At 25.8% G+C, this 25054-nt stretch overlaps 2 protein-coding genes across 8 annotated transcripts; one reads left to right on the forward strand and one right to left on the reverse strand.

Moving 5' to 3' along the window:
- Nucleotides 1–1740: 1740 nt before the first annotated feature.
- On the reverse strand, nt 1741–8685 carry LOC127257411 (uncharacterized). 7 transcript variants are annotated; one of them, XM_051283815.1, is made up of 4 exons: nt 8501–8685; nt 3215–3318; nt 2905–3037; nt 1741–2704 (listed from the first exon to the last, which is right to left on the reverse strand). In XM_051283815.1, the coding sequence occupies exons 1-4, from the start codon at nt 8541–8543 to the stop codon at nt 2673–2675; spliced, it is 312 nt and encodes a 103-aa protein (XP_051139772.1). In that variant the 5' UTR covers nt 8544–8685; the 3' UTR covers nt 1741–2672. The 7 variants fall into 7 exon arrangements, 3 of the variants coding, with proteins under 3 accessions (XP_051139772.1, XP_051139773.1, XP_051139771.1); XM_051283816.1 differs by having other exon boundaries at nt 1741–2751; XM_051283814.1 differs by having other exon boundaries at nt 1741–2811.
- A 12415-nt stretch (nt 8686–21100) lies between these two features.
- On the forward strand, nt 21101–21791 carry LOC127257332 (bZIP transcription factor 46-like). Its single transcript, XM_051283709.1, has 2 exons — nt 21101–21387; nt 21503–21791. The coding sequence occupies exons 1-2, from the start codon at nt 21109–21111 to the stop codon at nt 21671–21673; spliced, it is 450 nt and encodes a 149-aa protein (XP_051139666.1). The 5' UTR covers nt 21101–21108; the 3' UTR covers nt 21674–21791.
- Nucleotides 21792–25054: the final 3263 nt, after the last annotated feature.

Raw genomic sequence — 25054 nt, forward strand, 5'->3', positions numbered from 1 at the left:
ACCGTGGACACGAAAATTTATGAGAAGTATAATTAACAAACAATTTAAAATGTATTAGTGAAAATAATTATTTTATAATAAAATAATTATATATTAAGATCAAAATAAATGATTAATATAATTAAAATTAAAAATATTATAAATTAAAAATTTTAAAATAAGATTAAAATGTATAATTGTTTTTCAAAAAAAAATTATAAAATAAATGGAACGGACGAAAATAAAAATGTAGACATGAGAGTGAAACAAAGGAAGTAATATTCAAGAAAATAAAGAATTATCCAATAAAACTCACGATCATTATCCAATAAATAAATTTCATGAAAATAATTTCAAAAAATCATTATATAGGGAAATATTTTAATGTTATTTTATCTATTGAAATTTTCAGATTAGAGGTAGTAATTTAATTTTAAGGAAGAAGATGAATAATATTATATCTCTTTTTCATGTTATTTTCTTTTATTTTCTATATCATTTAAAATTATACCTAAAAGTAAGAACCTCCTGCATTAGAAGCCAAAACATCTTTTACCATTTAAAACTGACCAAATATTAGAGTTTGTTCATAGAGTTTCTAATAAATGTATGTATATATGTACATATTTCTCTTTATAAAATAACAGCAAAATACAATTTAAATCAAATAAAATTAGAAAAATAAAAATAGAAATACTCTACTGTTTTGATAGATTCAAAATTTTCAATAAGTGGCTTTAAATTGTTTTGTAAAATAATTTATTTGATAATAGACAAAATTTTCAGATATGATGAAATGTCTAACATGCTCCAACACTGCATATGACCTATATACATTATGTATAGGTAAAATTGCTTATAACTCCCTGCGTAAAATTTCCATGTACTTTAAAAATTGCATGGTACCCCTTATACTTTAAAAAACATGAAAATTTCCTCGTGTGATAAGAAGATGATTTCCTACCTATATGTTTTGCATGACAGTGGGATTTTATGCAATATTTTTGAAAGTATAAGTGAGCGTCATGCAATTTTTTAAAGTAAATTGGGGATTTATGCTGAATTTCAAAACCACAAAGTGGTTTCATGCAACATTTTTTAAAGTATAAGGGGACGTCATGCAATTTTTAAAGTATGGGAGGGAATTTACCCCGAGTTTCGAAACCACAAGAGAGTTATGAGCAATTTTGCCTTATGTATATATCTACAAAATAATTCATGTTTAGAATATTTTTTACTATTCACGTAAAGGCTCAACACTGAGGAATCACTAAAAATTCGAATACTACCATGCCATTGAGTACTTGTATTTTCTTTCTATTGATTTCCGGGTTTTTCAACTATTGCAACAATCACAACTTCTGTCCAAACCAACACCTTAATAGGGTACATCATTTGCACAAAAACTAGATATCAAAGCAGAGCTACCACTACACATACTTCGAATCCATCGATGATATAAAGTGACTACGAAATAGACAAGCATAGATATCACCGAATAATTTTTTCCAACCTTAAGACTATCACAAGTTAAGATCTTATCATGGTAGTTAAAATAGGATGCAACAAAATACCTATTGATTGTCGAAGCAGCAGTAGCAGTATCCATAATAGAACATAAGTTTTTAGCCGTGCAGCCTCGTATCTTGGATCAATACTCCAACAAGATCCAAAAGGATCATCTTGTTGAGAGGTACAGCACAAGAAAATTGTGCCGTCCGGATCATGAATAAGGAATAAATTAGAAACAAGATAAAATCATATATTAAAACAACTTCTGGCATTACCATCGGAAAGATCAAAATCACATCTGTACAGTGTAGTAAAATGTTCTAATAAGACTTACCCCTACACTACATATCAACAGCTTTGGACCAAAAAGAATAATTTGAATTACCCAATAACTTACCTTACAGCAATAGCAGGTGTTGGAGGAAGGACAGTCGAATCTGATGAATAAACAATAATATGAAGAAGCTCCAAAGAAGAAAATTTGAGAATGAATCAATGTCCTCAGCCGATACAGTGTGTTTCTTCAACCCTAATTTGGGGGATTTTTACCGTGCAAAAGCTGATATAGTGTGTTTCTTCAACCCCAGTGTAAGGGGTTTTTACTGTGCAAAACACTTTTACACAGTAAAAAACCCCCAAACTGGGGTTGTCACTTGCCAGCCGACACCGTCTGCAGCAGTAGCCTTTCCCCCCTCTTGTTTTTTAAAAAAAAAAATTAAAATATAATTTGATATTTGTAATAATTATAATTTAATAAAAAATTTTATAATATAAATAAATAAAAATTAAAAAATATTTATGTAGATATAATATAAATTCATAATCAAATCTTACCCCTATTAATTTTAAAAATTTTAAATTAATAGAGGTAAGATTATTATACTTATTACTCTATCAAATCAATTATACCAAAACTCCTCAAACCCCAACCAAACTTAAACACAAAAGAAACATCAAGACTCAAACATATCTTAAAATTCAAATAAAACCCAAACCCAATTTTACCAACTACCTCAAAAGAAACACACCCATAATAATTATCAACTGGTTGAGGAAGGAAACAGACTGCAGCTATAATGCAGCAAGAAACAGGGCAGATGGTGTGGGGTGACAGTGGCAGTTGTGGGCAGTGGAGGAGGCGCACAGTGGTGGCAACAGCAGCTTGTGATGATCAGCCATAATCACACAGGTTGGTAATTCGGGTCGATCGGCTCTGTTGCCAGCGTGTGATGGTCAGCCATTATATGAAAGCTTAACTCTCTATTGTACATAAGAGAGGAAGTATAACCAAAAATAAGCCCAATGAGGTTAGCCCAAATCCTATCCAACACATGTAAACTATAAATTAACTAAAGATAAGAAAGCAAAACACGGAAACTATAAAGTAACTAAGATAAGAAAACAAAATTGCACCTGATTGAGCAAAAGCGAGCAAAACCATTGAAAAAGACCGGGTAAAAGATGCTGAGGAAATGTATAATTTTCTGTGGTCAATTATTAACAGATACTCCAGTAAGTTCGTCGCCAACATAAACTCCAACGTAGCCTACAGCAAACCCGCTATTATTTCACTACCAACTGAAGCTTTCTGAATAACCAACCAAAATAAATCCACAGATTGGGTTAAAAATAGATCAAAATCTGCAAGCATTATGTAACATCAAGCCTTGGGCAGGTATCGTAAATTCCACATAGGCTACAGAGAGAGGCTTACTGACCATACCAACAGCAGGCAGCAAACAGATTCATAGCTGGGGAGATGGAAGAACAGGACTCTGATGACTTCTAGAGGCCTCAACAGCGCCAGAAAGGCAAAGCAAGCAAGACCTTCATATACCAGAAGAAAGCAACTCAAAATAGTCCTCCACCATAACCAACCAAATCCCAAATATTCCATTACACAGATGTTTGAGAAAACAGGAAAGAATATTAAGTAGTGTCATTTCATCAACACATTAAAAAGATACAGAGTCATTAACAAACTCAAAAGGCCCATGTACACTGATTTAATTCGGAAAAAACAAAATGTTAATCTTATAAGTGGCAGAATGTATTGTTTTGGTTATTTAAGTGGATTATATTTGTCACTTTAATGGTGTACTAATTCTGCGTGTGACATTTACGTGTGCTTACAATATTTGACACGTGGAGGTTCCACAATACACATGTAAGGGTCACATACACAATCATGACTATTGGAGTGACAAGTGAAATTACAGGACCATTTCGAAATAGGTACATCTAAAGATCAAAAATGATAAATAGAAATTACTTTTAGAACCAAAATTATATTTCCATTTAATTTAGAAACTAAAATGCAATTAAAATAATGATCGACTAAAATAAGTCAGCCAAAATGACTATCAGTAAGTGGCAGCACCAAGAAGAAACTAAGTATTTATAGTTCGAAGCCCCAACACCATTGACAATCCAAACACCATGATGTTCCATTTTCTCTGCGCCAAAAATCTCTTGGAAATTCAACAGAAAATAAACATAGCTTACAAATGGTATTATAAAGGATGTTTTACTATACCCACGACTATACACCTATGTGAAGAAAGATCAGAGGCATGAGACTTGTGCATTCTTTTGTTAAATATAATTATTCAATATACTAAATAGGATAGACGAGATGTCAAATTAAGGCATATAAAATGTTCATTACTTTTGTATAATTTTTAAAAGCAAAACAAAATATGAATAATTAATTATAATATGATGACTATGATTATTATTATTGTAGATATCTTGCATATAGTTGTTAAAATAATTATAAACTACTCCCTACATCTGAATAATTATGTCAGTATCCCTTTTATGGTTGTCTGCTAAACTTATGCATAGTTTATTCATAGTAAAAACTTTGGATGTGTTTTTTTTGTGAAAAGAACCCCCACACATTTTCCCAAAAAAAATAATATATTATCCACATTCATTATTTTTATATTACTTACGCAATTCCTTATATCTCACATAAAAAATATATCCCCTCAAACCAAAATACAAAACACACCCTTTATATATTCACAATTTTATTACCCATACTTTAACCGATATTAATCAATTTGCAACAACATTCTCTGTATTTAGGCATAAGCATTTTATTACCTATTTAATTCTTTATATCTCACATAAAAAAATATATTCCTTCAAATCAAAACACAAAACAAACACACCCTTTATATACTCACAATTTTATTACCCATACTTTAACCGATATTAATCAATTTGCAACAACATTTTCTACTTACTCAAATAATTATTTATTAGATTGTTAATAATTTTTTTATAATACCCCTACTGTACTTTTTACCTACTCCATCTTCTATTAAAATATTATTATTTATTAGTCTCTGTGTTCAGGCATAAGCATTTTGCACCGAGGGAGTATTATATATTTCAAATCAATATAAGTTTGTTGAATTTTGAATAATGCATTGTCGATAAGTGGCTTTTCATGATAGAATATGTTGTTAGTAAAGGATTGATATCTTATTTTAATAATACCAATGTATCATTTGTTAGATATAACATTGATACATATGTTTCGAATGATGAAAATTTGCTTTTAACATATAAACTATATAAAGCTTCTTTAGTTTTGATTTGTATAATAGTAGTTTGATGAGCTATTTTGTGAAAAATAATATATAGTATATTTTTATTGCGAAGTAAAAGTTATTGTTGGGAATAATACCAAACACAACTAATAAATACGGTAAATTTATATGAAATTTATTAGATTGGTAACATTAAATTACTATTTCACTATTGCCGACCCATATCAATCGAAGTTATGTAGTGGGGCCTACCGTGTATATGTAATAATAAATAATTATTGTTGTGTCATTATGGAGCAATGACATATGACAACTCAGATTTGCACGGTAAACCTAATACCTACTAAAAAAACTCTTTTTATTATCTACATAGGATACACAAAAGCTATTGTCTTGATTCAATTCCACCGGCAATTGTTTTTCAGGATTCAAGAGTCTTTCGGCGATGGCAAATATCTTTAATCACGCGACCACAACCACCATGGCAACCAACTTCATCCCGCCGATGGTTATTGGAAATTTTGCTATGAAAAATGATGGAAGTGGCTATCTTGATTGGAGTTCAAATGCTAGCGGCTATACGAATAGATTCTATTGGATGCCTTCTTGCAATAACCTAAATTTGATGGCACCATCATATTCCCCACTTCTTTCGGTGCCGTATTGCCCACTTCCTTTGTTAACCCAACATGGAACGACTCTGAATCCTTACGGATCCCTTGTGTATTCACCTCTTCCACCAGGTAAATTCATAACATTAGTTGAATTAGTAGATCAATTACTTCAAATTTATAATTTTATCTATTTATTAGGTGTTTACCCTCAAGCAACAATGCCGACGCTCTATGTTCCATTTGTCCCCCCACACCCGCATATGGTTTTTCCCGAAGATTCTTTAATAACAAAATTAATCAGACAAATAGAGTATTATTTCTCGTAAGTTGCATTGCCAATTTGCTATTTTATTTATTTTTTTACTTGTTTTTTTTTCTTTTCTTTTTGTTGATGTATTGTGTTATCTTGTGAAAGTGATGATAATATGGCCAAAGACACTTACTTGAGGGAAAAAATGGATACACATGGTTGGGTGTCCATTCATGACATTGCCTCTTTCAATTGTGTAAGCATATACAAACTTGAGGCATATATAATTATATTTCAATTTTTATGTAATCCAATGTTATCTTTCACATGGTAAGGGTATTGGTAATAATATGTGACTTATTTACTAAAATTTTCAGGTTAAAGAGTTGACGACTGATATTCCAACAATTCTTGAATCTCTTAAATACTCGTTCTCCATTGAAGTTTATGTGAGTACTACCTTATTGTTGCATTTGAATGTTTTGCTTAATCTTCAAACAAATATACTTATTTGCAGCATTCATATATTATAATAAATATTTGCAGCATTCAAAAATATATATATATATATATGAAATATATCATGTTTAAATATTTTCTAGTCTCTGTTACAGGGTGCAATGGTGAGAAATCGCTATACATGGCAAAAATGGACCAAGGTTCCTACTAAATCCTATTCCAATATGATCGGGCAGCCAAGTACCTACAGTTTGTTCTAAATTGATGTTCAAAATAATGTTTGTCAGCACTCAATCTATGTTTCACTTCCTTCCCCAGAGAATTTTCTATAGCTCATCCGGTGTTCTACTGCAAACATGACCTCAACAAATTGCTAATCAATCATGTCTTGTTGGCATGCATATCAACTATAAAAATGTATGAGGTGTTGCTTTGGATTCAAACTCTTGGTGTGGTTCATAATAGGAACCAAACAATTTACATATTGTTAACTCTTCATTCTACATCAGATAAGTCATTCTCCAACCCAGTATTCCAAAATAGCATCGTCATCATCTGGTTTTACTTAAAATAAGTATCACTTTCCACAACTTCACCACTTACATCAGCAATATTTACATAACCCATTAAAATTTGAGAAAGAATTACACCCCTAGGTGCTGTCACATGTGCTTTAGTTTTTGTTTTTGTTTTGTATTTTGTATTTTTTATTTTTGGAGGTGAAAATAGTTGTGGGATCTAATGTATTTTATTATCATTACTATTATTTAAGGGAAATGGTAGATAGAACAGTAGGGAAAACACACCCACACTAATGGACAAACCCGAATTTGTCTAAAATCTCAAGATCCCTGATTTTGAATGAGTCTTTAAACTAGTATACTCATAGGATCAAGAGCATTAACCAATATTGTGTAACAAATCAAAAATTAGAAGATAAAGTCCTACATTTAGTTTAACCCTTACTACCCAAAATATTGTAGTAAAACATATACATCCTACAACTACTATGGAGTACTTTGTTTTGGAGTGTCTTCATAGCAACACCAACTACATAATTAATACATGAAACAAAAAGCAAATATTTTTCATTTTTTGAATCCACATAAACTTTAGGCAAAATAGCACTAATAAGGCCAGACTCTCAAGCCTAGTCATTTTCTACTACTCAGCTATACAACAGCAAAACCATGAAAAATGACTCAAGAAACAAACCAATCTCATCACTTTGAGCAAAAGAAGACAAAAAACCATTAACATTGATTGTTGTCCTAGCTTTCGATGGCATAGAGCAAAACAAAAGTAAGAACCCCATAAATATATAAGGTACATCTTTCACCTTTACATATAAAATTAGTATAGATAATGAAACAATGAACCATATAGTATTTTTTCTAATGCTCTTTAAGACCTATGACCTTTCTGAACCAATATGTATACATACTACAGGAGCTTTGTTTATTTAAGAGATTATTTAAAAAATCTTTTCATATTCACTATAAAAATTAATTATATTCTCTCACAAAGTATCACTTCCAACCTATTATTCAAATCCAAAACCAAAACCCAAAATAAATAACCAGGTAAACACACCCAAAATGGGCTTTTCTTTTGTAGTAGGTTGGGCATGTGGATACATTTGAACGTAGGTTTGAATGTTAGCTTTGGGTTTTGGGTGGGAATAATAAAAATTTGAATTATAATAGACGTTTGATACAACATTTTGAATGAAAATTAAATTTTAGAGGTTGTGTAATTGTTGAAAAATAGAACTCGGATATGATGGTTTGAACCGCAAGACATTTTTATTTATGTTTTAAACAGTAAAATATGAACCTGGTGTGATGTTTCATAGGAGAAAAGTTACAACAAATCATATGAAAAACAAGTTTAGAAACAAAGTAAACAGACCACGAGGAATCACAATTAGGAAATCTAATTCATATCAACTGACACTCGCCGGTGATTCAACGGAAAACCAAATATAGCTTCACTCGCCGAAAACAGAGAAATATAATTAAACATATAGTAAAACACAACACCCAAAATTAAATGAAATCTGGAAGATTAAGATAACAAGAAGCCATGTTCATAATAAAATTAGAGAGGTCTAGCGGTCTTACCAACGGCGGGGGACGGACGACGGCCAGCAACCACCAGATTCATAGCCCGGACAGATGGAATAACGGAGCTCCTGTTGAAAACCGTGAGATTTGAATCAAAAGAAGGATTTCCAAGAAGACCTAATGAAAATTGAAAGATTGGGCCAAACGGCCACCTCGAAAAGATAATAGGGTGTTTGTTCGAAAAATTTGGGTGTGTTTGTTCGAAGAATTTTGATAAATTTACTATTTATATATATATTTTTTTAAAAAAAATATCAAATTAAATATTTATTTGTTATTTTTATATTATAGTAAAATAAATTTTACATTCAAAATATTACATCAATTCTTATTTATATCATATTATACCGTTATTCAAATTCAATTTTTTATTATTCAAATTTCAATTCAAAATTCAAACTTCCAAACAAATACACTTAAAAATAAGGTTTGTTCATACAAATTATAAATACAATACGTATATTCTATTCATCTACAAAAATTAACAATTCAATACAAAATATATTTTTTATATTATCAAAATTTCAATAGCTAACATAAATATATATATATATATATTCAAAATTACAAAATAAATACAACCATTATTTATTTTTTTTTCTCCAAAACATCTCAATTATTCAAGTAAACTGAAAATGAAACTAAAAACACCATCTGCACCCATGGATAGATTAAACTCGCTAGAAAGGACAAAGTAGTCCAAGAAATATCAAGGTGGGTCTATTCATAAGATTTTTATTTTTATTTTTATTTTAAATAGTAAAATTTTGAATTGAAATAATTGTTTGACGTGATATAATATATATTGATATTATATTTTAAATATAAAAATAAATTTTAGTGTAATATAATAAATAAATAAATAGGCATTTGATTTCATATTTTTAAGAGAAAATAAAAAATTAAATAGTAAAATCGAGTGTAAAATCGAAAAAAAAATAGCAAAATACTTTTACTAGTGTCTTATAATACTAATATAATGATATTTATAAAAAAATTATACAATATAAAAATATTTTTAAAATTAAATATAATGATGTAAAAGATAAATATTATACGAGGGCTAAAATATATTTTTTTAATTTTTAATAAAAACATATCAATTAATATCACATCTAACCTAATGATTATTTCACTTAAAAAATAAAAATTAAATAAATAATAAAAAAAAAATCAAAAGTCATATAAATAGAAATCACACACCCTAAGATGAGTGTTGGTAACTGCCTATAGCACATTGTGTGTTCACAGATAACAAATGATATTATTACAAATAATAAAATATATATTTATATAATACAAATACAAATCATAAACTAGTAACGCATAATATACTTTCATATTAGCATACAATAATTGATTTTAGTATATGTTATACTCTTATACAAACGCACGTTATAAGTGTATATATATTTTTTATAACGTGATAATCGACAATCATTACTCGTCGAATACGTTTTGGATAAATTTCAGCCGAACCTAATAGCCAGCAAACTATTAGAAAAATATATTTTAAATATAAACTATTACTATATGTTATGTAAATCATATAATTAGAGATTATTAATCATCTTTTTTTAGGTAGGATTAAATAATATTAACTCATTTCGGGTCACATTTTTTTTTTTTTTTACGTGTCGATCTTTAAATATTAATTATTATATGAAAACATAGTACGAATCAAGACTAACGACAAAAATATTTCTATTAATATTTTATAATTTAATATAATGACATTTGTAAAAATATATATATATATAAATATAATAATATTTTTAATATTAAGTAAAATATAAATGTAACCTTAGAGGAGAGATGGAGCATAACTTAATAATATTGTTTAAAAGACCGTTTTGTCTTTTATTAATAATTAATTTTGTACTAGTTTTATCACATATTTAAAAAAAAAAATTATAAACTTATACAACAATTCATTAAAATAAATATTATATTATTTTATCGTATAATTATATAATTCATTACAATAATACTTTCTCTGTTCTAATACAATAATTTTGTTTACCATTGTCCGTCCCAAAATAATAGTTTTGTTTCCATAAATAGTCATATCACCATAAAATTATCCCTACTTTTTCATTTTTATTATACAATTGCACTACTTTTTACACTAATACACTAAAAAAGGCAAAAAAATCTTTTACCTATATTTTTTTTACCAACTATCAATATAATATTAATATTCCTTAAATCATGTGTCCAACCCAATTAAGACTATAGTTTTAGGACAGAGGGAGTACTATATATTATAATTTTAGCTTATAAACACATTTATGCATATAGTTATAATTTTTATAATATTAATCGAAAAACATATTGATAAATAACTAGATAATTCCCGATTTTTTCTTTCTTATTTTTGAAATTTTATTAATTTTGATATTTGTTTTATGCATGTCTGAAATAAATAATACACATACACCATATTAGGTAGAATTTGATCAAAATTAAATAAATATCTCATATAATATAAGTATTTAGAGCATGAAGTTTCTAACTATTAATAGAAGTGTTTTAAGTGAATCCTACCTAATGTATCTATTGTACTATGAAGTTAATTAAATTAATTTATATTTTATTTTTTTAATATATATTGAATTAGTAAATTTTATTTAAATATAAAAAATAAATAAATCAAAAATAAAAAATATTTATTTCGTCAACTCATGAAATATATATATTTTTATTTTGGTTTGTCCAATTACAAAGAACTATTTTATTAATTATTCAATTTTTTCTCACAAATATCTTTATTATTACTTTTACACCAAAAAAAAATAAAAATAAAATTATTTTTATACTACTTTAATTATCTATTACAATCAAAATATTACTCTCTTCGTCTTATTTCAAAATATCATTTTTACTATTTTCGTCCGTCTATTTTATTTTTTTTTAGTAAAAGTAGTCATACACTAATACTAAAATACATTTAATTTTTATTTAAATTACAAATATATCATTACACATATTCTTATTTTTTTTACATAAAATCAAATAATAAAAATGTCAAATCTTTTTACACATCTTCGTTAATTAATACTTCCTTCATCCATAACAAAGTATCAATTTTTTCATTTTAGTATGTCACATAACAAAGTATCTATTTTTTTTTTAGTAACTGTACTATTTACCTAACATTACAAATACCCTTACAACTTACAATATATTACACAAATGTCATTACATTTATATCACACATACTAATAAGGTTATTTTAGTAATTTATACTTTATTCTTACTTACATCTCAATATAATATTAATATTTATAAAACTACTTGTAAAAAACAAATGAATATCTAATTATGGAATGAATAAAATTAAATTTTTTAATTTTTAATTTAATACAAAATCTCAAAAATTCCATTTCAAAATAGACAAAGGAATAAGATGTACTCCCTCCGTCCCAAATACCATGTCCACATTGTCGTTTCTGTCCGTCCTATATACCATGTCACTTTCTTTCTTTTTTGAAAATGATTAGACACTTTAATCTCATTTTAAATTTTTAAATTTTATTTTTTTAATTTTAATTAAACTAATTAGTTATCTTAATCTTAATTTATAATTATTTATATTATAGGATAATTATTTTTAACAATACATTTTTAATTATCTACTAATTACACCTCTTATAAAATATTGTATTTACAATATAACACGGTATCTGAGACTGATGGGACGGATGGATTATTATTTTATAAAAAATATATATATATATATTTAATTATAAGAACGTGAAAAACAAAAAGGGTCGTAACTGGCACTTACAAAAGGTTGCTGGATATATAGGCATCCACTGCCAATTAAGGAAAGGCTTGAAGTGATTGATCTGTCAGTGTCGTGTTTAGGGTGTGTTTGTTTGAGAATTTGGATTTTGAGTTGGGATTTGAATAGTAAAAATTTTGAATTTGAATAGTTGTATGATGTGATATAAATAGGTGTTTATGTGATATTTTGAATGTAAAATTGATTTTTAATATAATATAGAAAATAAATAATAGGTGTTTGATTTAATATTTTCGAGAAAACAAATAGAATAAATAGTGAAAATCTTCACAAATCCTTCATATAAACACACCCTTGGTGATACAATATTTAAAAACGTATCAACTATTATACGACAGAGTCCAGTGTCATAAATACAATAGGTGTGTTCTTTACCCAAATTTTATTATTTAGACTATGTATTTTTTAAAAAATATATATATATTTTTATAAAATATTCTATCAATATTATTTTAATATTAAATTCATATCAATTTTTTTAAAATTTAAAGAAAAGAAACACTCCTATGTACAATTTTTTTTTTTTTTTATGTGATACAATATTTCAACGCGTACCAACCATTATACGACAGAAAAAAGTACTATAGCATTAGGGTTTGTTTAATTTTGGTTAAAAATTGAGATTTTAATTTAAATTATTCACTCTGATATTTAAATATTTTATTCGTCCTAACACAATAATTTTGTTTATTATTTTTGTTCATTTTAAAATAATAGTCTCATTTGTATAAATAATCATATTACTATAAAACTACCTTTATTTTTTCATTATTATTACACAATTACCACTACTTTTTACACTAATATATTCACAAGGGCAAAAAAGTCATTTATTCTTATTTTTTACCGACTACCAATATAATATCAATATTCTTTAAATCTCGTGTCCAGCACAATAAGACTATACTTTTGTGACGGAGGGAGTACTATCTTTTAAATGTCATTTTCCAAAATAATAAAAAATATAATATTTTATACAAAAATCAAAATAATCATTATAAAAAAAAATATTACAAAAAATAAAAAAATATTTTAAATTAAAATAATATATTTTATATTTTTACACAATTATCTATGCTACACACCAAAAATCATATAATCTACAAAATTCTGTGTAAACTGAGCCAATATTTATATAGTAATTTGATAAGATAATATATTTTTATTATAAATTATATAAATGAATTCGCGTTTAAAATATAAATTAATAGATTTTGACAAATATTGTTTAATAGTAACTTTTTTTTTCAAAAAAAATAATATCTAATTTTTTTTATTTTTTTTATAATTCTTAAAATTTATAAAACGCCAAAGTTTTATGCCAAAACAGAGCTCACAAATACACTGAGAGCTGAGCTGTTCTTCGTTCAATTATTGTAATTTATTTTGTTCTCCGGAATTATGATTAAATTAAATTAAATAATTATTGAATATAATATTTAAATGAAAAAAAAATCAAACTTAATCATAAGAAAAAAGAATGTATTAATATAGATAAATGTTTTTATTAAAAATAATATAATGTATAAAATAAACAAAGTATAAAAATGTAGTAATAGAAAGTATATCATTAATGTAATATTTTATTGAAAATATATTTACTATAAAATTATTGAAAATAAATTCAAATTTTAAAATAAAAAAAAATATATTTATAGGCTTTTTATTTATTAAATATATGATTCCCATCCACTTGGCAATTTAGTGGCCAACATGCCATATATTATTAGGATTATACTCATTTTTAGTTCCACTTGATATGATACTTTAATTAATTTATCCCATTATATATATATATGCAAAGAAATTATTTATATAAATGTATTGTTTTAATATTTATACCGTAATTATTAAAGTATACGATATGGGTGTGTTTTGGTCTGTGCTTTGACTATTCTTGGGGTGTGTTTGTTCGGAGGTTTCGATTTTGAGTTGGAATTTGAATAGTAAAAAATTTGAATTTGAATAGTTGTATAATATGATATTTTGAATGTAAAATTGATTTATAATATAATATAAAAAAATAAATGTTTGATTTGATATTTTTAGAAAAAAAAAATCGAATAAATAGTGTATTTAAAATTCAATCCCTCAAACAAACACACCCTTAATATATTCTGTTTCTTATAAAGATATTAGTATTGTTTTTTTTTTTTTTTTTTTTTACAAATATTACATTAGATAATTATTTTATAAAAAATAAAAAATAAACCACACAAATGTGTTTGATTTATGTTTAAAAGCATTTTATTTTTATTATTCAATCCGCACCATTTCTTATTAAAATATAAATATTTTTTTACAAAATAACACAGTAAAAAAAAAAAATATTTACTTTCTAAGTAAATATTTATTTTTTTCCTAAATTTAATAAATATTTTATTTTAATAATAGTTGACGATTGTTTTGATATGTAAAAACTATTTTATTTCTAATTGTGTGAAAGTATTGATATAAATAAATATAAAAATAAAAATATTTGTAATATATATAATAAAAAGTCTGTACATTTTAAAAAGAAAATAAATATTTTATCATTAAACAATAAAAAATACTTTTTCCGTCTCAGAACTATAGTTTGCGTTGTGTTTGACACGAGATTTAAGTAATATTGATATTATATTGGCAGTGAATAAAAAGTACGAGCAAAAAGCTTTTTTGCCGTTATGAATGTATTAGTGTAAAAAGTAGTGGCAATTGTGTAATAATATTGAAAAAGTAAAAAGTAATTTTATAGTAATATATTTATTTATAAAAATGAGATTATTATTTTGGAATGAACAAAAATGATAAACAAGAGTATTGTATTGAGACTGTAAAATATATAGTTATCAAATGGAGAATGAAGTACTATACAACTAAAACTCAAATTCAAACACACATGAATATAACAAATCCATTTCTTTCATTTTATTTTATTTTATTTTTGGCTATGTAAATTAAGTGTTCAATTTTGTAAAAGTAAAAAATAAAAAATAAAAAATAAAATCATAATAATAATTAAAAACACTTAAAATACAAAGCAAATGAGTTAATGTGCTGATTTTTCTAGTCATTACGGAGAAAATAGACATACATCACATGTTTCCACATAACATAGTACATGTCATTTTATTTTAATACATATATATTGTTTATATATATTATTACACAATTGCCGCTACTTTTTACACTAATACATTTACAAGGACAAAAAAATATTTTACTCGTACTTTTCACCCACTACAAATATAATATCAATATTTTTTAAATCTCGTGTCAAACATAACTCATACTATAGTTTTGGGACTAAGGAAGTATAATTATTAAGAATTCTTTTTCCAAAGATAAACTAGGTGGGTTGTTTATGCAATTAAGTTATTTCTCACTAAAAGTATTAGTAGATTAATACCAATTACTCAGAATAATATAATAATTAAAAGAAAGTAAAATAGTGCGATAATCCAAACGAAAATGTAAGGGACTGTTTGGTTTATGGACTTTTTTTTTTGTGGGATTGAGATTTTACAGCAGGATTTATATGTGATGAGATTTATTATATTTAGGATTTGGAATCCTATTATATGTTTGGTTGGTAAAATTATGTGGGATTTATATTTCTCACGTCTTGTTTGTTTTTTATATGAGTGATTTGATTTTTTATATTCTAAATGACATAATTGTCCCCCTGTGAATTTTATTTATTTTGATAAATTAAACATCTAATTTATAATATATATATATATATGAATTGAAAATGTATTAATAATTTTATAGGGATTACAATAGGTTATCGTAAACTCGAAACCCGACTCGAACCCGACCTATTTATTTGAAGTTGAGTCCAATTATTTGAGTATTAGATCTTGATCCGGGTCATATTATGGGTATTCTAATCGGGTCCGAATCGGGTCTAGGATCTAAACGGACCATACCTACACCTAGACTCGATTTATTATATTAATAATATATCGACTATACATATGAAAAAATAATTTATAACAATATAATTATATTAAAAATATTTTTTTTAAGTTTAATTTTTTTATTATTTTATTATAATATTTTTTTTCATAAAATACATAAATAATATATATATCGGATCGGTACATGTGTAATTTTAAATTAAAATTGTCATCATGATAATTTTATAATTTAAATAAAATTTATAATAAATAATAATTTAAAACAATGAATTTATTAATTTATTTAAAAAATATTGTACCATAAAAATAATATTAATTTAATTTAATATATAATTCAAATAAAAATTAAATTTAAAATTATTTAATTTAATTTTATATAAATATATTTATAATATATAATATATTTTTTTATACAAGGATATAAAAGTAAAATTTAAAATCCCATGGAATGGGATTTAAAAGTAACATGGCCCATTACTAATAAATCTTTCATTTGTAAGATTTTGAACCATATTTTTAAATCTCATCATTTTAAATTTCATTATTTTTATTTTTTAACCAAACATGGATTTCATAGAATTTTAAAATCCAAATCCCATGAAATTATATCAAATCCTTGAAACAAACAGCCCTAAGGGCGTATTCCGATAGGCACACTAACTTCAAACCCGACAAGCAACACCACAAAATGGAAGAATTCTTAGGACACCTAAGAACCCGTAATCGATTCGAAGCAAATGAACAAAAGGAACGCATAATTTTAAAGAGAGGAATTGTTTGTTTCTATACCGGATGTTGTCAATTACTCATTTATTTTTTTATTTAGTTACTGTATATATGAAAATTTAGGTAAATTATAATTAATAAATAATTAATAATTGTATCAATAAAAATAATTATTATATACTAATATCGATAATTATAAATGAATAATTATAGACAAATAAAGTAAAACATAAGGAAATAATAAATTAATATTCCCTCTGTCCCGGTGCAAGTTTGCCGTTTACTTTTTGCACGTAGATTTTTAAATATTAGTATTATAATAGGTTGTAGTGAAAAAGACGAAAATAACTCTATTAGTATTGTGTAATATAAAAGTAATGACATTTGTGTAATATAGTGTAAGCTGGAAGGATATTTATTATGTTAGGTAGGTGGTACAATTACTAAATTAGAAAATGGTAACCTTGTTTTGGGACAGACGAAAATAAAAAATGACAACATTTCAATGGGACGAGTGGAGTACTATAATTTATATAATGTCTATTTTTTCATTCTTTGTACTTATATTGTACACTTTACTGTAACAAAAAACTATGTGTTTATTTGGGAGTTTGAATTTTGAGTTGAGATTTAAATAGTAAAAAATTTGAATTTGAATAGTTGTATAATGTGATATAAATAGGTCTTGATTTGATATTTTGAATGTAAAATTGATTTTTAGTATAATATAAAAAATGAAAAATAAGTGTTTAATTTGATATTTTTTTTTAAAAAAATGGAATGAATAATGGATTTAAGATCCAATCCCTTGAACAAATACACCCTAAATTAAATATTTTTTTAGGCAAAATTGCCCATAACTCCCTTGTAGTTTCGAAACTCAGCGTAAATTCCCCATCTACTTTAAAAATTGCATGATGTCCCCTTATACTTTAAAAAATGTTGCATGAAACTACTTTGTGGTTTCGAAACTCATTATAAATTCTCATTTTACTTTAAAAAATTGCATGAAGCTCAGTTATACTTTCAAAAATATTGCATAAAACCCCATGCCATACAAAACATATAGATAGGAAATCATCTTCTTATCACACGAAGAAAGTTTCATGGTGATGGAGTTTCATGCAACGTTTTTTAAAGTATAAGGGGGTATCATACAATTTTTAAAGTATAAGGAGATATTAGGCTGAATTTTGAAATCACAGTGGAGTTATAATAAGCAATTTTACTTCTTTTTTTTTTTTTATTTTTTATATGCAAACTAATTTTGGCAAATAAACTAGAAAGATCTCAGTCCTCTTTTTAGATATGCTGAATTTGGAATAATTGCATTTATAGTAAAATATCTTAAAAGCAGTTTCACCTAATATCACCATTTTTATATTGCATGATTATTAAATATAATTATACTTACTTTATTTGATTGCTTTAAATGATCGCCTCTATTTAATTATTAAACTTTCTTTATACGGATATTTTATAAAAAGTTTTCTTATTCATCAAAATTATATAGATTTAGTTACATATAAAAATTAAAAAATAATAATATTTTTTAATATAAAAATAGGTAGATAAAATATAAAGTGGGGTATGAAAAAATTTAATAAAAAGATAGTGAGATGAATAGGAAAGACAATGAAAAACTAATTATTATTTGTTAAAATAAGAATAATAAAATTATAGTAAAATAAACTTGTTTACTATATTTTTTTGGAATGACACAAGTTTTTAATGAATAACACAACTTTCGTGAAAATTACAAAATGTACTACATTATAACCACAATATATAATATTGTCTCCGTCTGCCTCAAATATTTATATTTATCTTTTATGTTAGTTTTACGAGACACGTAGAAATATTTGTTTTTATATTTTTCTGAATATTAAAAATTCAATTCAAAAGTAAATATGATCTTTAAAGTCGGACAAAAACAATACATATTATATATATTCATGAGCATTTCATAATTCAATATAAATTACTACTCCCTCCGTCCTATGTAATATAGGTGTATTATTGTAGACACGAGAATTTTGGTAAACTATAATTAGTAAGTAATTAAGAAGTATATTAGTAAAAATAATTATAGATTAAGATTAAAATAAGTAAATAATTTAATTAAAATTAAGAAAATTATAAAATTTAAAATTTAAAATACGATTAAATTGTATAATTATATTTCCAAAAATAAAAATGACAAGTTATATGGGACGAATGAAAATAAAAAATAGAGCCAAATTATGTGAAACGGAGGAAGTATTATTTAAATTAATAAAATAATTATTTTTTATCCAATATAAAAATATATAAATTTAAAATTATAAAATGAACGTATGTATGCACTAAAAAAATAATAATAAAAAAACACACAAGACATGTATTTGGTAAATGTGAGTTGATTGTGGGAACTTGTGCAAGTTTGTCTTTCATTTTGCTCTCTCAATTTCGTAATTTATATATCTATTTTTTTATTTTTGTTCGTTTCGTATTTTTATTTATTTTTAAAAAATACAATTATATTATATCAGTTATATTTTATATTTTAAATTTTATAAATTTTTATAATTTAATTATATATATTATTTAATTTTAATTTTAATTTTAATTTATAATTAATTTTATTATATAATAATTATTTTTGATAACATACTTTTTAATTACCTAAATATTGTTATCATTATTATTATATAGATTTGTTTGGTTTTGAATCTACTTCAAAATTAATGCTATGTAAAAATGTGTTTATTTTATTATTTTAATATATTTATTAAAACTATATTTATATGATATTTTTATAAAAAATATAGGTGTTTATTTTAATATTTTAATTTTTAATAATAAATATTTAAATTAAAATAATTATTTGATTGAATATATATTAATTTGATATTTTAAGTATAAAAATAAATTTTAATATAATATAAAAATAAAAAATTAAGTACTTCCTCAATTCCAGATACCATATCCATATTGTCGTTTCTATCCCTTTCACATTTTACGTCACTTTTTTTTTTTCGAAAAATGATTACAAACTTTAATCTCATTTTAAACTTTTTAATTTATTTTTTTTAAAATTTTAATTAAAATAATTAGTTATCTTAATTTTAATTTATAATTATTTATATTATATAATAATTATTTTCACTAATACATTCTTAATTATTTATTTATTATATTTATCCTAAATTTTTGTGTATGCGGTGAACCCAAACATACAACGTGGAACAAAGGAAATATTTAATTTAATAGTTTTTTTTTTAAAAAAAAATTAAGAATAATAAAACCGCCTTCAAGACCGGGTGTGTTTGTTTGGGGGTTTGAATTTTGAATTGAGATTTGAATAGTAAAAATTTTGAATTTAAATAGTTGTATAATGTGATATAAATAGGTGTTGATGTGATGTTTTGAATGTAAAATTGATTTTTAGTATAATATAAAAAATAAAAAATAAAAAATAAGCGTTTGATTTGATATTTTTGGGGAAAATTTTTTGAATGAATAGTAGGATAAAACGAACACACATATAAATTACACATGTAGCCGATACACCTCACATACTTTGTGGGCATTCTATTTTAATTGAAAATTATATTATTAATTATATAAAACATTCAATCATATATTTATAAAAAATATATATATATATATTTTATTTTCATACCTACAAATTTTGAACAAATGTACAAGACGGGTACAATTTACTTTATATAATTTTTAATAAAAATATTATTTTTGATGAATTATGCTAGTGTAGCTTATCCGACTTACATTATTTACAAGATTATTTTAATAAACAATTCTGTAGCATACTCCTCTAAATAATACATTTTATTAGGGGTGAGTAAATATCGATTTTAATAAATTTTGATCGATTTTCGATTTATAAAATTCATACTCCGAACAAAAATTTGCAAAATCAAACTAAATTAAACTATTATTTTGTAACAAATAAAAATAAAATTATTTTTATTTTTATGGACGAAAGGAGTCCAAATATATATATATATATATTTTAAAAAGGTAAAGCTTGAATTAATTAATTAATTATTGAATTTAAATAAGTAGATAATTAACTAAGGTATAAAATTGCAAAAACAAATGACACTATAATAAGAGTAACAAGACTAAGACAGGCATCTTTCCAAAAAGATCATATCCAACTCATGGAAGATATTTGGAAAGACCTCACCACTCTCCCCTCTGCCTCCTCCGCCGCCGCCGCCGCTCCTCCGCCGTATCAGGATCACCTCCACCTAGGCCTTCCGAATAACAGTAATACTGCTACTACTAACGAGACCTCATCCTCAAGCCCTACTCCTCCTTTTGCCCTAAATATTGGGACGTACAATTGCCCTAAATATTCCGACCAAGCCGTCGAACGGAAAAGGAAAAGGCTGATAAAGAACAGAGAGTCTGCTGTCCGATCCAGAGCTCGACGACAGGTAAAATCAATCAATTAATTAATTGATTTCTAATTCCTAATTTCCAAATTCCTTTGTGAGATTTCTCTCCTTGAAACTGGTTCGCTTTTATCGAACAAAAACACAAACAAACAAGGCTTACACGTATCATCTGGAGGCGAAGATTTTGCTTCTGAAGGAAGAGAATGCAGAGCTGAAGAAACTACAGAAAGAGCAAGAACAACAACAACAGCAGCAGCAGCCCCAGCATCACAAAGAGGATATTAGGCCAAAGCTGCTCCAGAGAGCTGTAACGGCGCCGTTTTGATTTTCATTTTGAAGAAGAAACCAGCTTAGGTAAAGACCTACAAGGGAGGCATTATATATATGTATGCATATAATATCACTGGTCAGTGACAGTGAGTAGCAAGTTCACTTTTTTTTCACACCCCCACCCCACCCCATCCCATCCTACTCTCTTAATTAAGGTAAATTATACTCCACTCCTACTAGTAAGATGGATCTTGGGGGTGGGGGTGGGGGTGGGGGTGGGGGTGGGGTAGTTCTCTCTCTCTCTCTCTCTCTCTCTCTCTCTCTCTCAGGTTTGGTCTGAGTTTTGGGCATATTTTTTTGAAGGAAACCCTTTTTTGAGCACTGTCACTGATCAGTGACAGTGATATACATAATTCTTCTATCTATCTATCTACCTCTGTCTTATCTGATTTGAGCCTGCCTGCCTGCACTCTTTCTTGCTAACTTTGCAAACTCAAGAGTGTGATTGGTGGTACCCAGATGAAAATAATAATAGGGAAAAAGAATTTACTAGAATTTTGTTTGGAAAAATAAAATATTCTGTTGAAAAATAAAAACCTACAATGATCTGATTGAAGAAAGAATACAATGTTCTGTCCTGATGTGACGGATCTGTCGAGCTTAGTTTGCAAAGTATTAGATTCGATCGAGTTTATCCAATACGACATTTTCAGGTAGCGACTACGTTCGTACATTATAAAAAATATAAAAGAAGAATACAATGATATGTATATATATATAAAGAATATAATGATCTGTGTCTATATATATATAAAGAATATAATGATCACTCGGCCTAATTTACAGGGTATTAGATTCAATTGAAAATTTACTCGACGTTATTTCCATGTCATAATTATATGGTATATTTTATAATATTGAAATAATATAAAATTTGTAAAAGTTAAATAATAGTAAAAAAAAAAAAGAATAACAAATAAGCATAATCTAAATCATAAAAATAATACCCGTAAAACAAATAAAAAGACACTACTATTTTAATTTTATATATCTCTTTTTATAGAGTAAAATAAAATTTAAAAATATTAAATAATTTATATTTCAACTTTAAATTTTTTTATTTAATCAAACAATAAAAATGAAATCTTCATTTGTTTTTACCAAACACATGATAATAATAATAATAATAATAATAATAAAAGCCAATCATTATTAGTAGAGGTGCATTGATAGCAATGTTGGGTGTTTGCCCAATTATAGCACTTTTCCCATTTTCTCTAATATGGCCTCTTCTGCCTTTGACTTCTCAAATCACAGCTATCTTTAAACTACACTCAAATAACATTCTGTACCATTTTTTTAAAATTATTATATCATTTATTTATTCAATTTTATAAAATATTATAGTATTTTATATTTATATATTTTTTAAAAACGTTTCAAAAAATTATATCCGAAGAATACATAAGAATTTAACTCTTCTTTCTTCAGTCCTCAAGTTTCTATAAGAGAAAATATAAAATAAGAAATATTATTAAAAAAAAATTAAAAAATATGTATATAAACAATCTTTCAAGAAGTTAACACTATAAAAGATTTATCTAATTTTATTAATTATGAGAAGAAAAAAAAAAAAAAGGACAGGGAAAGATTGCATGTGGTTTGTCGGAAGAGTAATGGATTTGTATATATCAAAGATAAATAATACTAATGATTATGGTTGCATTTCAAAGAGATAAGTGTTATGTGGACCAACCTCACATATGTAGCAGACAGATCCATACCATCAGACCATTATTCTTTGTGTTAGACGGAAAAATCACTATAGCCGAACCACGTGTGGCAAACGATCTAAGACGTCGGAGATTTGAACTTATAATCTTACGGTCACAAGTTTAACCTCTACATCACCAGGTCATCCCTTACTGGACAACAATGCTATATTTTTAAAAATATACAAGGTGTGTTTGTTTAATGTTTTAGTTTAAGATATTAATTTAATTTGAGTATAAATAATTAGTGTTAATTATATAAAAATAATTTTTTTTACTGAATTGTTTAAAAATAATAAATAATATCATAATTTACTATAATTAAATTTTACTTGGACTATATTTCTTTGAATGATGTATCACTAATTAAATACGTCAACTATTATGAAATGAAAATAGTATTTTTTACTTCCTTTTCACTAAAACAAATAATGGGTTGGGCTTCCAACTCCATTGTGCATTCACAAAGGCCACATAAATATATTTATGCACAAAACAAATAGATATTTAGACCATCTTGAATAGCTCCAACCAACTACAAATCCTCCACCACTTTTTCTGCATTGTTACAGTGCAACAGCCAACTGCCAAATAATGCCGGTTTTTTTTTTTTTTTTTTAACTTTTAAATTTATTTTTTATTTTTTCTAATTTTTTTTTAAAAAATATTTTAAATTATAATAATAAAAAGTTGTTTCAAACAATATGGAACATTGAATATTTGAAGAATAATAGTGAAAAATACCGTTATGCTTGAAGTAAAATTATTGTAGCAGCTTTATATTTGGAGTAGATAGGTTGGAGATGACCTATAATTTTTAGGCTATTCATCATTTTTACCTTGTTAAGATCATCAAATCAAACATCCCATTTGCATTATATTGCACAAAAAATTATTTGTCTAAAACATCACATATCTATTTATAAAACGATAAGAAATACTATTTCAGTCACATTATTTATATTCCCAAACTCCAAATTCAAATCCAAACATTAAATAAACAAACCGTAAAAGCATTCATTGCTCAACCGGCTCAACAACATCAATAGTGATTTTCCCCCACAATTAATGTACCAAACCATTTCCAAACTAAAAAGTACACTAATGGGAAGCAAGTTATTGGCAGTCTAAAGTGAATGCTAATCTGAATGAATAAAAATCCAACTGGTAAGTGTATTATAACACTCTTCACTTTCCTATTGGCTTATCTCACAGCCCAATACAAAATCCCACTAAGTGGTAGGAGCAGGCCAACTTTTGTCCTATCAGAGGTGAATTATTTTAAAAAGTGGGCCACTTCAAATCAAGCATGTCTTGTGGGTGTATGTATTCAGGTTCAATAAAAATTGAAGGATCATTATTATCTGAACTGGTTGTACTATGAGACAAGGAGCACTCAGGATGAATGGAGCACTATCACATGTTTGATATATTGCAAAATATTATGTCACTGATTCACTAGCTACTTCTATCTTGTGCAAAATATTAAATCAAGATGTTACCAAAATCCTGAAATGGCCTTCCAAATGCCACTAACTAAACTGATGGCTGAAATGCCATTGTATCAGCACTATAGCATTTGCATTTCTTATTCCTCATGTCACTGATTCACTAAGTACTTCTATCTTTGTGCAAAATATTAAATCAGGATATGACCAAATTCC

This window comes from Andrographis paniculata, unplaced genomic scaffold (genome assembly GCF_009805555.1).
Source record: "Andrographis paniculata isolate CXL003 unplaced genomic scaffold, ASM980555v1 Contig57END, whole genome shotgun sequence".
NCBI lineage: Eukaryota > Viridiplantae > Streptophyta > Magnoliopsida > Lamiales > Acanthaceae > Andrographis > Andrographis paniculata.

What these genes read in the sequence shown, in the direction of transcription:
- LOC127257411 (XM_051283814.1), bottom strand. Translation starts at nt 8,543, where the DNA reads ATGAATCTGGTGGTTGCTGGCCGTCGTCCGTCCCCCGCCGTTG. An exon ending in CTGTTTGCTGCCTGCTGTTG is followed by an intron (nt 3,038 to 3,214) that starts GTATGGTCAGTA and finishes GGTTTGCTGTAG; the next exon opens with GCTACGTTGGAGTTTATGTT. An exon ending in GCTCGCTTTTGCTCAATCAG is followed by an intron (nt 2,812 to 2,904) that starts GTGCAATTTTGT and finishes TGTGTTGGATAG; the next exon opens with GATTTGGGCTAACCTCATTG.
- LOC127257332 (XM_051283709.1), top strand. Translation starts at nt 21,109, where the DNA reads ATGGAAGATATTTGGAAAGACCTCACCACTCTCCCCTCTGCCTCCTCC. An exon ending in GATCCAGAGCTCGACGACAG is followed by an intron (nt 21,388 to 21,502) that starts GTAAAATCAATC and finishes CAAACAAACAAG; the next exon opens with GCTTACACGTATCATCTGGA.